The sequence below is a fragment of the Rousettus aegyptiacus genome, unplaced genomic scaffold (assembly GCF_014176215.1).
Source record: "Rousettus aegyptiacus isolate mRouAeg1 unplaced genomic scaffold, mRouAeg1.p scaffold_m13_p_16, whole genome shotgun sequence".
Classification (NCBI taxonomy): Eukaryota; Metazoa; Chordata; class Mammalia; order Chiroptera; family Pteropodidae; genus Rousettus; species Rousettus aegyptiacus.
This window is the reverse complement of record NW_023416291.1, coordinates 22,969,585-22,982,495: the sequence shown is the minus strand read 5'-3', so window position 1 is coordinate 22,982,495 and position 12,911 is coordinate 22,969,585. Positions and strand designations below refer to the sequence as shown.

The window sequence follows — 12,911 nt, the reverse complement described above, 5'->3', positions numbered from 1 at the left end:
AACCTTAGGAGAGACCTTAGGAGAAACCATACCTGCCGCCACCTTGATCTTGGGACTTCCGGCCTCCGAAACTGTGAGAGAATAAATGTGTTGTTTAAGCCCGTCTGTGCTATCTTGTTAGTCGGCCCTAGCTAATAAAGTACAAAAGAATGGGCGCATTTGTAAAGTAATAGGTAACTAAGGTATAACTGTATAAGATATGCAAATATGTGACACAAAGGAAATATGAGGAAAACAGGAAGAATTTAGATTAGATGTAAGGAAGCAGAAAGGATTGAAATTAGGTAAGAGTACCGTGACTACAAGGGGTTGGGGATACTGGCTGTAAGCAATGGTCTGAAGGGAAAAGAGTAGTAAGGCACATTTGAACACAGACTCAAAATGGTGCTTGGAGAAGGTCTAGATCCTCGTGCATTATAATAGCATTTTCTACACAGTGTTCCAAGGAATAGTAAAGATAACATGAGTTCCAAGGTAAAACGAGGTTTGGAAACACTGGAGCAAAGTAAAAGTTTGCTTTACTGAAGAACTTCTTACAGCCTTCATGAGCTCCACACACCTCCAAGAGAGGGATATAGCACGCGGTGTTTCTCTAACTTATTTGATCACAGAACCTTTCATCTCTGAGACATCAGGAGTGATGCTTCTTCCTTGGCTCACGTTTTCAGAGCTAACGTGTCAAAGGAAACTCTGAGGGACATAACCATAATGATGGCAGCCAGGACTTGCCCAATGCCATGGTGCAGCTGTTGAAGCCTGATAGGGGGCCAGAAAGTGTGAGTCGTGTGTACCCCTGGCCCTTGTTTACTGTGTGACCTCAAGCACGTTTCTTAGCCTCTCTAGACTTGTTTATTCATCTATAAAACAAAGACAGTAAGAGTGAGTACCTTACTTCTGTACCTGTCTTCATGGGTTTTCTTCTGCAGATTCTATGGCAAGAAATAGGCTAAGTGCCTTACATGGTAAACATTCAGTAAATACATACTATGATACAGGTGACAGGTCTGCCATAAAGTGGCTTTACTGCTGACAACTCTTGCTTACTTAAGACAGATAAGAGTAAAGGAAAGTCAGAAAGATCAGCTGCTGCTTTCAATTTCATTCACACACATCACTATCTTCTATAGGCCAGAGGCTGGGGCAACAGAAATGAAATCCAATTGCGCTTCTTTAGCTCCTCTGCCAATGCATGGCCCCAAGGTAGAAAAGGGCAGGGTGTGCATACCTCCTTTCCCTGTCCTGCCCTTTTAAGTGACTCCGCCAAGCCACTGCAACAAGTCCGATGTGGCCACCTTCATAAAGAGCTCATTTTTACAGTGTAAAAACCATTACTGCCAAATACAGGAAGACAACAAAAAATAACAAAGAGCTTTATTTTCATGTCTGTTTCTTCCAGCTATTGCTAACAACAGGATACTATCTCTACATACCTTGATTCCTGCATTGTTCCATGTATGGTCACAAATATATCAGATATATCCTTGAGGAGGAAAGCAGTTTTTTCCTAAAGCCTATTGGGTACACGAGGAAGGTGGCCAGCTCCCTGGTCCCCCTCTTCCCCCCACCTTTTCTCCTGGTGTCTCCATCCCACGGTAAAAGACCTAGGCAGGAGGCTGGATCTCAGCAGGACCCTCGTGCTACTTCGTCCTCATCCCTGGATAAGGAATGAAGAAAGACAATTCTACATTCCTGTTTCTCAAATGGAGAGTCTTAAAACCAACCAATGTTTCAAAAACCGAACCAAACCAAATAGAGCAAGGTTGGGACACACAGCTGTTTTCCACAGGTTTTGTTTTCATTACCCCACTGTCGTTCGAGAAGGTTTGGCCTGGACTATCTTCATGACTCTTATCTTAGAGAAGAAGAATTCACCACCACTTGAAAAAAAAAAATCTAATCCTGTGGAAACTCTGCCTTAGACATAACTTCAGTGAGGTGAATACCAATGAGACTGACACCCCCCTGACTCACTCTACCCGCTCAAATTCCATTCTATACCCAGTCCCAATCCCTGCTCACAGCCCCTTCTCAGCACTCAGGCGTCACGGTCTCTAAAGGGTAAGGCTCTGTAAAGAAGGGGCCTGAGCACCTTAGGAGAGCTGGACTTGCTCTGGCTCGTCAGGTGGCAGCCTGGGCTGGCACTGTGGGCACCACCAGGTGAGCCTCTGGAAGCCACCTGGAGGTCCAAAGGCCTCCTTCATAACCTGGTGCCCGGCAGGGCATTGCTCTTTCTGGTAGATCTCCGTATGCTGCTGTGTGCCCTGCATCTTGCCCTGAAGCCAGTGTGCACTGAACCCCACCACCTGATCCACGAGGATCTCAAGCTGTGGAGGACTGAGGAGTGAACCGAGAGAAAGGGGATGGATCCCAGCTCTGTACAAGGCTTCATTCTTAATGATGTTCCCTGAAAGAAAGCAGGAAGAGGACAAGGGAAGAATAAAGGACACATCCACAATGAAACCAGTCCACAAAGTCAATAAGGCAAATGAAGCTGGCGTGACGGCAGCAGGGGAGGGCCTCCGCAAGGCCCGGAGCCAGCTCTGCTGTGCACCAGTGACTCCTGGGCAAGTCACATAATCTCCGCGCCAATATCCCTATCTGTAAAATGGGCTTGGTAATGTTTACATTTAACATTGTTGTGAAGATGAGACAAAATAAAACTCGTGCCTGGCCCATGTTATAGCACAGCGGTTTTCAAAACAGGCTCTGGAAACTCACTGCCTGGATTTAGACCCTCACAGCCAGTAGACCCTAGCTGTGTGACCCTGGCAGGTTCCTTAGCTTCTTTAGGCTTCAGTTTCCTTATCTGTTAAATTGGGATAAGTTACCTGGTTTTGTGAGAAGTAGATGGGAATTCACACAGACACACAGACATGTACACATAAATGCTGAGCACAGTGGTTGGTGCACAGAGCAGTCAGTAAGTATTAGCTGTTATTATTATTTAAAATATCAAGCATGATGCCTGAAATACAAAAAAGTGTTTAGGAGGTATTATTTTATTATTTTTCTATTCCTGCCTCATTCTCTGTAAAGCCAGCCTTAATCCCTCCTTCCAGAATCAATAACTCTCTTCAGAAAGTTCCAGCAGTGTACTTTCTTTAGTCTCTACTAGGCATTTATTACAGTCTATCTCAAGTTACTGTGGCCTGAATTCAGGCTTGTCAGGCCATTAAACAATAATCTCCTTAAGGAGAGAAGGTTAGGTTTGGCAGAAGGTAAGCATTCAGCACGTGTGCGGTGAATAGATGAAATTACTGCCCTTTCCTAGAGCTTCATAATCACACTCACAGCTACATACACAATTTCTCTCTAAAATTCATTGGCAGACTACTTGGATTCTTATCCCAGGCTGTACTACTTACTAGCAACATGTCCTTTGCTTTAGTTTCTTCATCTGAATCAAGGAAAAACTAGTAAGTAACTCCCCTACGGAATAGCAGTAAGGCTGAAACCATACGCCTGGCACTTTAGAGTCACTTGAAAAAATGTGCGCTGTTATTACTACTGTTAGTATTAACGATTCATTAGCAGGGCATTAGCTCTTCCTGTAAATACCCTAAAGACCACTTCTGGAAGGCCCTTTTCTCCTCGAGGCCCAGGGACTCCCTTGGTTCTAACATGAGGTGAGCTGTGCCTGCAGCAGACAAAATCGCGTCTTGGGTAGGGAGGTGACTGCCATCGCCAGCTCACTGAATTGCCTCAATAGCCAGTCACGAGTGAACATATTGCCCCACTGTGGGGCAATAAAAATGGTATATTCTTGTAGTCCAGCTAATTAGCCACCATAGTTTTCAAATCACTTAGCTCTTCACCCTACCTCAAAATGCTCAGTTTCACTGCTCAGGACATCTGGACAGGGAGCAAAAATCTGTTTATTCACTCGTGTTTTATAAGATCCTTATGCAGACCACAGACATCTCTGCTTTGACCAGCAGGCAGCTCCATCTGCCCAAGAGCGGCCCCCATTAGCAAATGCTCTGCTCAACATTAGCAAATTGCATTGCTTTCGGTTCCTAAAAGACACTACTCAAGCACTTCCCGTGTGCCAGGCACTGTACTAGGCAGTGGAGGATTCAAGAGCAGACAAGACATGACCTCTACCCTCTAAGAAGTCACACACTAATATGGCTGTCAGGCAGACTACAACTGATAACAGAATTAGGGTATGAATTCTGAAACCTGGAGAGAAGTTAGAAATTGCCTAATCTAACTCCCACAGTTTAAAAATGAGACTGAAGCTAACGAGATTAAGTGATCACCTCAAGACCAGCAGTACTCACACTTGGGGTGGGCCTCAGTTTTCTGCCTCCCAGCTGAGCGACTTTTCTGTTAAATAATACTGTGGGGCTCTTCCCTTTCCCATCAGTCATACCTAAGCCTGAGAAGTATCTTTGGTCCAAAAGTGTATAGCAGACAGGCTGCTCCTGGCCCAGAGCTTCCAAGGCTCGTCCTCGATGGAACTTTTCAGACAAGATGTCAGAAGTGGGTCTGAGCACTGGGGAAGAACGCCAAGACATCTGACAATTATAAAATGCCAGGAAGCCGCCTCCACCGAAGTGCAGCACCAACCTAGGAAGAAAGAAAAGATCATAAGTGCATACGGTTACGATAGCATTGTCACATCACATGTCCATACAGCTCCCACTGCACAGTCAAGATTAACCTGGGGACGCTAAGGTCCCAAAAGAGAAAAGGGATGGCTCTGCCACAATTATAAACATTTCAGAGCTAAGTGGATTTCAGGGCAATTAAAAGAAAACACATATATAGCCCTTCATTTTACTACTAATAATAATGTGTTCACTGAAGACAATTTGGGACATATATAAAAGGTCTAAAGTTCAGAAAGTATGGCTACTTGCACAAAAACAAGTCTTCACAGGAAGGACAGATAGACAAATGCTAAAGAGGTACCACTCCCAGTCCCAAGATTTACAGAGAAAGACACACCAGCACATACTCCCATGGGCTTCTTGAACTCCAAGGACTGAGGGGAAAAGAACCTTAAGAAACAACAGCTACTATAAAATAATATTGAATGTCAACTGTAATTGAAAAACAAATAGACAGACAGATAGAAATAATAGGTTATTCTGTAAGGGAAGGTAATCAAGCCGGGATTGGATGCCACATCAAAAAGAGAATAAGATTCATGTATCTGACCTAGGTGGTGTTTGTATGCTTATAAAGTAAAAGGATGACTGTAGAGGAACAGGAACTCAGAAGAACATCTATGCATAGTATCTGAGGTAATTAATTACTCAAGGAAAAATACATACCCAATGGAAATTAAACCAGTGAGGATTTCAATATAGGGGGAAATGAAAATGATGGGACTCAATAAGCAGTGTCGGATTCTGTAAGATTTATTGTGAGATCCGAATGGATTGTAATCATGATGGTGCAGCTGACAACTACGACACAAGTTTTAGGAACGAATTCTTGAAACAAAAGAGGCCTATTTTCCTATTAACTAGTTCTCAATATTAACTAGTTTAATTATACATAGTTAATAACATAATATGGTTAATTAACAATCTGAAACTAAAATTCTAAACTATCTCAGCAAATGCGGGAAATAGGGTGGATATGACAGAAAAGAAAGAGTGAAGTAGAAATATTTTAAAGGTCTTCTCTCAGAGGAGTGAAAGGAGAGTGAGCAAAAAACAGTTTCAATAAGGGAGAAGAGTTATTAATTTAATGTTATTAAGAATTTGATAGTTATTAACTCAGAAAAAAAACACATGTATAATTTAAAGATAAGATTATTACAATGGAATGAAGATAAACACCAGTACTTTCAAATAAACATGGGTAAAAAAGGCAGAAAGAAACGTGATAAATCCAACAAAAGAAACACAGTATAATAAAATGGCAAATGGAAGAAAATCCAAATACCAGTTACCCCATTTCATAACAACCAGTTTCAGTTTGAGTTTAAAGAAATACACCTGCTTCACTGCTTATAAGAAGCATACCAAAGTAAGTGCAAAAACATGCCTACAACTAAGCGAAAAAAGATCAAAGGGTGGCCCAGCAGGACACAGGGTGGCACTATTAAACGTAGAGAAGAGCAGAATTCAAGACCAAAGGCAAAGAGAGGGTATGTATTCAACAATGAAGCTGCAAAGAACCTATGAGAATCACGGCCTTAGTGCCTGAGACTGCAGGGCAGCAAAATACAGAAACAAAAAAACTGAGAAAGACACAGAGCAACTTTACAAAAGCACGACCCACCCTGGGGGACTTTAACACTCCTCTTCCCAAGTTTGGTATATTAAGTAAACAAAAACTAAGCAAGGACAGAGAGAATTTGAGTTGTCAAAGCCATAACCTGTTCTTAATATTTACAGAATATTTTACTTTTAACAAGCATACTTTCTTCATTTATGTATATAAAATGGAAGCAAAGATCAGTTACGTGTTTGGCTACAAATCTTAATGCCAAAAGTAGAAAATGTACAGGCTTTGATCATAATCCTGACGGTAATCCAATAAAAAAAATTATAAAACAATGACTCCAAACATTCAAATGTTTGGAAAATTAGGAAATACTCTTTCATATAGAGTATATGAACTAATATTATTTATTTGAAAGACCAACGAAGTAGAAAAAACTCTCACAAGCCTAATTAAGGAAAAAAAAAGGGGAGACAACACAATACACAAAACATGAAAAGTGAGAAAGGAGACTTAACTTGACAAGAAGAGATTAAAAAAAAGACATGTGTTAACTCTGTGACAATAAATTTGAAAATCTGAGGGTGGGCCTTATTGGTGGAAGAGCACGCAGATCCCGTAGCTGGAGGCTAGCTCAGGCATTAGCTTCAGGCAATGAGAGGTGTGCTGGGGGTTTCTGAGGAAGCTCTCCTTGCTCATCTGAATATACAAAATCGACCCTCTCTCTTCCTCTCTTCTCCTTCCTTGTGTCAACACAAGGCCTGGAACTTCAAGAGCCTGTTGGTCTAAGGACAAAACCAATATGTGGGCAAGTGCAAAGACAGGAGAATTACAAGGACATGAAGCTCAAAGCTGGCAACTGAGTCAACGCCAAAGCCCGCCCTCCCTCTGAACTTCCGATTATGTGAATAAAAAAATCTCCTCCCCTGTAAGCCAACCTGGGTTATTTTTACAGTCCAAAGCATACTACTGGCCCTACATCATGTCATAAAGAAAGACTACAGTTCTGAAAATAAAAAAATTATTATTACGAGACTTTAGAAAATAGAAAAGAAACATGACTTTTGGGTAGAAGGGGCTTTCTTTAGAAAGAGGGGAAAACTTAAAAACTATCAAGAAAAATACTGACCATTGACTACCTCAAAATTATAAATCCTGAATGTTAACAGACACTGCCAAGAGACACAGACTGGAAGCAATACTGGCACCACACACACAAAGGCTAACATACAGTAGTCCAAAAGTCCCTACAAACTGATAAAAAGTACACAAAAAACCCGATGCTAGTGAGAATTCAGCTAAGCGAACACTTCTGCAAAGTCATAAGAATGTTCACTGTCTTTGACCGTCATTGACTCTTCCGAGGATGCGTGTCCAGTAAGGAATCCTGAACATGGATAGAAGTTCATGCGCTAAGGCAGTCTCAACATGAAATAGATTAAAAACTGGGACAATTCTGACCCTAAATTCACAGCGCAACTTATCAAGCCATACTGCATTCTTCAGAGAACTCCTGCCCTCCAGGGCCATGTGTGTTGGGAAGGTTCCCCCCTCATGTAAGCTGCCCCAGGAGGTGACCATGTCCCTCTGAGCACAGACCACAGACTACTTCCTATGACGGGTAAACAGAGAAGTGTGTTTTCTCCCCTGGGAAACGAGTCACTGGAGAGCAGGTGGGGCAGCCACCCGAGTGCACCCCCCGAGTGTGCCACACAGTGCGGGCCATGTTGAACATGGCAGACCCTGCAGAGATGCAAAGAGACACACCCCAGGGCTCACTCCACCATGCCATTACCTCGGAATGGGGTCCTTCCAGTCACCCCTCTTGTTTGGTTTCTTCGCTCTGGAGAACTCATTCGCCCGAACACTGCCAAACAAACCAAACCGGACCTGCAGCCACCTCTCAGCATCTCCTGCAGGGCTGTCTCCCCCCAAACACTCTGAACCATTGTCTCCACTGGGGACAACAGAATTCGGGGACCAGGAGGACTGGTCCGAGATTTTCTGGCTATCGCACCCAAAGGTCTGCTTCTGGTCCCCGGCCTCTTCCTTCTTTTCTAGAGGCTCTGGCAGTGGGTTGTTGCCAAGGGACCCGGTTTCTTCATCTGGATCAAATCTAAGGAATAATTCCTTTCCATGGACCTAGAAACAAAATGAACATGACCTAAGCCTTTGCCTATAGTCCCGTTTGTGTCCCCCCACAGTAACAGTATCTGGAGGTGGGCCTCTGAAAGGCGATCAGATGGAGCCCCAATCAGTGGTGTAATGCTCCCGCTTCCCATTTATTGTGACCTGCTTTGCCTGTGTATATACAGAACATACCTTCCAAATTCAATCCTCAGTTCCTGAAGGGCAGGAACCGACTGACAGAGAGGCACTGAGAAGGCCACCTCCCTCAGACCTCTTGGGCTCCCACACCAGTTTCTGCCTTGGTTTACTGGAAAACCAGCGCCCAGGTCCATCTCAAGGCTTAGGCCCACTCAGCCCTGTAGTAAACGTATGTTCTCTGAGAGGAGCTCTGTGACAGCATGTGCTAAGTGCCAGAGACAGAGGGACATAATCCTGCCCATGCGAACCTTGTGGGACATGGACAAAGAGTCCAAATGCTCTCATGGGAAGAGCATGAACCTAGAGGTCAGGCAGCAGAGCTCCAGTCTCTGCCCCTTGCTAATTATGTCAACTTGGGCTAATTGTCCCACTCCCTGAGCCCTGGTCTCCAAATGCAGAAACCGTAACGAAAGAGCTACAAGACCTCTTTCACTTCTAATCAAGATCATAACCTGTGCGGGGGTGTGAAGGGCAAGGTGAAAGTAGAACTCTTATGTGCCAGGCATAAAGTCTACTTAACACAACAATTTTAACTGGTAGGCGGTTTATCCCCATTTTAAAACTGTAGAAAATAGAGCTAAGATTAACTAACATGCTTAGAAGCACAAAGCTAAGAAGTAAAAGAGCTTACTTATTTTTTCTACAGCCAATTACCATATGCCTTCTAAGTGCCAGGCACTCAGCTAAGTGCCAGGAATATAAAATTGATGAGGATACAGCACCTGCCCTGTTTATCCATCTCCTCCACTTAAGAGGCAGGAAAAATTTAGCAATGAGGGTCCAACAGGAGAAAGTAGGTGTGCTGGAAGCACAGAGCAGGCCCAGGGCAGACTTGTCAGAAAATATGGTGATAAAGCTAAACCCAGAAGACTAGGAATCACCACGGTAACATGAGAGGACAGAAATGGGGGCAGAGTTGGGAGGACAAGGAAGACTTGCTCAAGCAGGAGAGCAGGTCAAAGCCACGGATAAGAACTGTTAGAGGAGCTTTAACAGTTGTGAAACATGATTGAAGAGAGATTTGGGGCAGGGTAAGACACATGCATGCTAGAGAGGGAGGCATAGGTCAGACCACAGGAGCCTGGTGAGCCCCTTGAGGGAATTCTGACTTAAGGCTCATGGCAAAGGGGAGTCAGGTAGGAACCTAGATCAGAAGGGATATGCTCTTTCCTTACATTCTTGCTGGCCCCGTGGGATTAATCACGGTTCCCAACCAAAGGTGCGCATCAGAGTCAGCTACAGTGCTCAGCATCACTCTGGACTCCCAGAATCTCCAGCTCATGCATCTATATTTTTTATGGTTTCATGGGCCACTGTGATGCCCACTTCTGGCTAAGAAACACCAAACCGAAGGAAAAGGAGCTGTGTGGAGTCCTAGCATGGTTGTCTTGGGCTCAAGGAAGTGATGGCATGGAAAGTCTTGAGGATTCTAGGGGAGGCACAGGATGTGCTGATTGAGCCTGTTCACCTGTGTGAGGTATGAGCAAGCCCTCCAGCAGATAAGCTCACCTGGGTGTCCTGGAGCCACAGGGATTGGAAAGTAGCAGAGTTCAGCTTCTTAATGCTGCCTCCTACCTTGACCACCTGCTGCCCCACAAACGGAGAGATCAAATGGTGAAACTTCCTCACAGACGGTCCTTCTGGCATCCCTGCAGGCAGATATGGGGCAGAGAGGCTATTGACTTAGCTAGTGTCTGGCATTTCAAATGGGTGCCAAGCTCTAAGTTTTCAAGTTTTTATTTATTTATTTATTTGCCACCAATTTTAACAGTATATAGCCAAAAAGGGGGTAGCTGGGGGGGGGGGGGTTCAGATTAAAGAAGGGACCAGCTGTACCAGCTTCCCAGGAATGGTTTTCCTTTCCGGACCCTCATCCTTCTTTACACGGTGAACACTTATTAGGCACCAGCACTGTGCTAGGCATCGCCTCACAGGTGCCCTCCGCTGTGATCCCGAAGCAGGCCCTTGTTATTTTTCACCTGGACTGTGGGCCCTAACTCATCTCCACACTTTCTCTGTCCTCCCTCTGTGCCCCACAAAACCCACTGTTCCAACCCACTGCAGTGGATTTACTTCCCCGCTTTTAGGAGAGAGTTGTCGAGGTTGAGAAGACTGAAGTGTAAAACGCAGATGTGGACCTGGCTCTCCCAGGACCACCCTGCTAGTAAGGGTGCTGTGTACGTGACCATAACAGTGCAGGGCTCGGAAGTATGACAAGTGCAGACACAGGGTCATGTCAGTTCAGAGGCTGGAGAGGCTGCATACAGCTCATTCACAAATAATTATTCCTTGTAACAGGAACAGCTGGAGTTCCACTTCAACCCTGATCTCCCCATCTCTCTCTGCCTCAAATCAGCAGAGTTCAATGAGAGCTTGTGAATGAGGCATTCAGATGTTTGAGTCTGAGAGGTCTGCACCCCGGCTTCTCCGACACAGGAGTCCCCCTTACCCTTACCCAGGGCACATTACTTACCCACCTTTCTTCACTTGCACAGGACTCTATAAGTAATCATAAAACCCAAAGTACTAAGTAGGTACCTGGCACGGTGGTGGCTATTGTATTTCAGCAATTCTAAAACACATCTTTAAATCTCTTAAATGGGGATGCCCCTTACAATCCATGCTTTCTCGTACTTTAGTTAGCACATTCGATAACGTGTATTTTAAATTTGATGGTGCTTTAGAGTAGCTAAAATGTAGTAGTATTCCCCTAATCAGACCTTCAAGGTACTTCCTGGGCTGCAAGGAGACTTGCAGCTGACCTTCAACTCAACCAGCTCTCTCTGACCAGGTCATCTCCAACAGAGGAAGCTTCTGGAAAAGCCTCCCTCTGACATGCACCTACCTAATCCTTAAAGTATCTCGACCGGCTGCATGTTTCTTTTAGGCATACTTAAGGCGATGGAAAACTAGGCAAGTTGCCTCTATCATAGTCTTAAAAGATTAGAACCAGAAGGGACACATTTCGATGGGGGAACCATGCCTGCCCTCAAGGCTTCTCTCTCAAGGCTAGCTGATGGCTCACTAGCGGACCACGCTGAAGGCTGGAGAGGAGAGGGGCGTCACCGTCGTCCTCCCTTTTCTGGTAAATCACTCACTCCCGGAGGGAAAGTCTAAAATGGCTGCTTTCCCCTTCTTTCTTCGGACAATGGTGGGGTGAAGGTGGGCGCAGATACAGGACTGAAATGCATTCGAGGAGTCTCCCAGGGGGAAGGGCGAAGAGTCCCAATGATAACCATACCCCCGAAAAAAAGATTCGGCCAGGGGTTCCATAAGGGACGCTTCTAAAATTATCGGTAACTGAGCGTTCCCGCCGGTAACCAGGAGACGACCAGGCGCGCCGGCGGTAAAGCTTGGAGAGCCGTGCGCTGTGATGGGGGCTCCGCGCACGACCGAGGGCGGCGGCACGCTGCCCTCGTCCCCCCGCGCGGGGTCCGCGCAGGGGCGGGCGGCTGCACTCACCGGCTCCGGGCCCGCGGCCTGCGGCGTGGAGCTAGGAGGGCTGGATGTCCAGCGTCCGCGCGGGGACCTGCCCTAAGGGTGGACGCGGAACGCTGTGCTGGAGCCTAGAGCCTGGCTCCGGCCCAAAGCAAGAGGCGGAGAGAAGCGTGACGTTCCGCTCTCGGAGGTGGGCCCGGGGGCTGCGTTGGGTGGGAAGGTGCAGAGCGGGGCTCCGCCCCCCGGGGTGTGCGCAGGAGGCGGGGCTATGACGTCACGGGTGGGCACAGGGCTCTGTCCCGGAGTGGGCGCGTCTTGGCAGGGAAGGTGTGGACGCCGCTAGAAGCGGTGGGTCGGGCTTAAAGGGCGAGAGTGGGAGAAAGGCGGAGAGAGGCCGCAACTGAGCAGATGGTGAAGAAGCGAAGCACCCTTGGAACGTGTACACGAAAACAAACGGTTATAGAGAAAAGTTGATAAGTTACTGAGAACTTTGGCTGGTCCGGGCAAAGGCAAGCCTTTGTGTTGATTTTGCTCGGCTTCCAATCCTAGCAAGGCCATTGTGAAAGAAAAAACATTGTCAAGAAATTCTCGTGACATTTTTAAAGGATGGGATCTTTTACTTTATATATAATTTGAATATTGTTATTTGAATTTTTAGCATAAGCAAATTTGCCTTAAAAGTGGTGTTTGTATATCAAAGTTTTATTTCAAAGAATAAAAAGGGTAAACTAGTAGACTAAAACAGTATGTTCCGTTCTTTAAAGAGGACGAGGAGCCGGCATGAGAGAGCAGGCACCATGGACAAGAGCTGAGAGGGCCCTGGGGAGAACTTGGCCAGCACAGGGAGACAGGCCCAGTCCCTCCTCAGGTGGTGTCCCGCTGATTGAGAGGGTGGGTGAAGTACAGGTGGCCTTCTACTGAAGGCGCTAGGACAGGAAGTGAGGAGAGGAAGGCTGAGTTGG

General features: G+C 45.7%; 1 protein-coding gene across 2 annotated transcripts; it reads right to left on the bottom strand.

Moving 5' to 3' along the window:
- Nucleotides 1-1,339: 1,339 nt before the first annotated feature.
- On the bottom strand, nt 1,340-12,163 carry NEIL2 (nei like DNA glycosylase 2). Of its 2 annotated transcripts, XM_036233603.1 has the most exons (6): nt 11,974-12,163; nt 10,021-10,160; nt 8,201-8,325; nt 7,979-8,050; nt 4,376-4,572; nt 1,340-2,404 (listed from the first exon to the last, which is right to left on the bottom strand). In XM_036233603.1, exons 2-6 carry the CDS (start codon nt 10,156-10,158, stop codon nt 2,091-2,093), a joined length of 846 nt encoding a protein of 281 aa, XP_036089496.1. In that variant the 5' UTR covers nt 10,159-10,160; nt 11,974-12,163; the 3' UTR covers nt 1,340-2,090. The 2 variants fall into 2 exon arrangements, with proteins under 2 accessions (XP_036089496.1, XP_016016416.2); XM_016160930.2 differs by having other exon boundaries at nt 7,979-8,325; nt 11,974-12,162.
- Between the last annotated feature and the right edge of the window lie 748 nt (nt 12,164-12,911).

Coding starts and splice junctions, on each gene's coding strand:
- NEIL2 (XM_016160930.2), bottom strand. CDS start 10,158: ATGCCAGAAGGACCGTCTGTGAGGAAGTTTCACCATTTGATCTCTCCG. Junction 8,326..10,020: donor TGTGGCTCCAGGACACCCAG/GTGAGCTTATCT, acceptor TTTTGTTTCTAG/GTCCATGGAAAGGAATTATT. Junction 2,405..4,375: donor AAGATACTTCTCAGGCTTAG/GTATGACTGATG, acceptor GCTTTCTTTCAG/GGAACATCATTAAGAATGAA.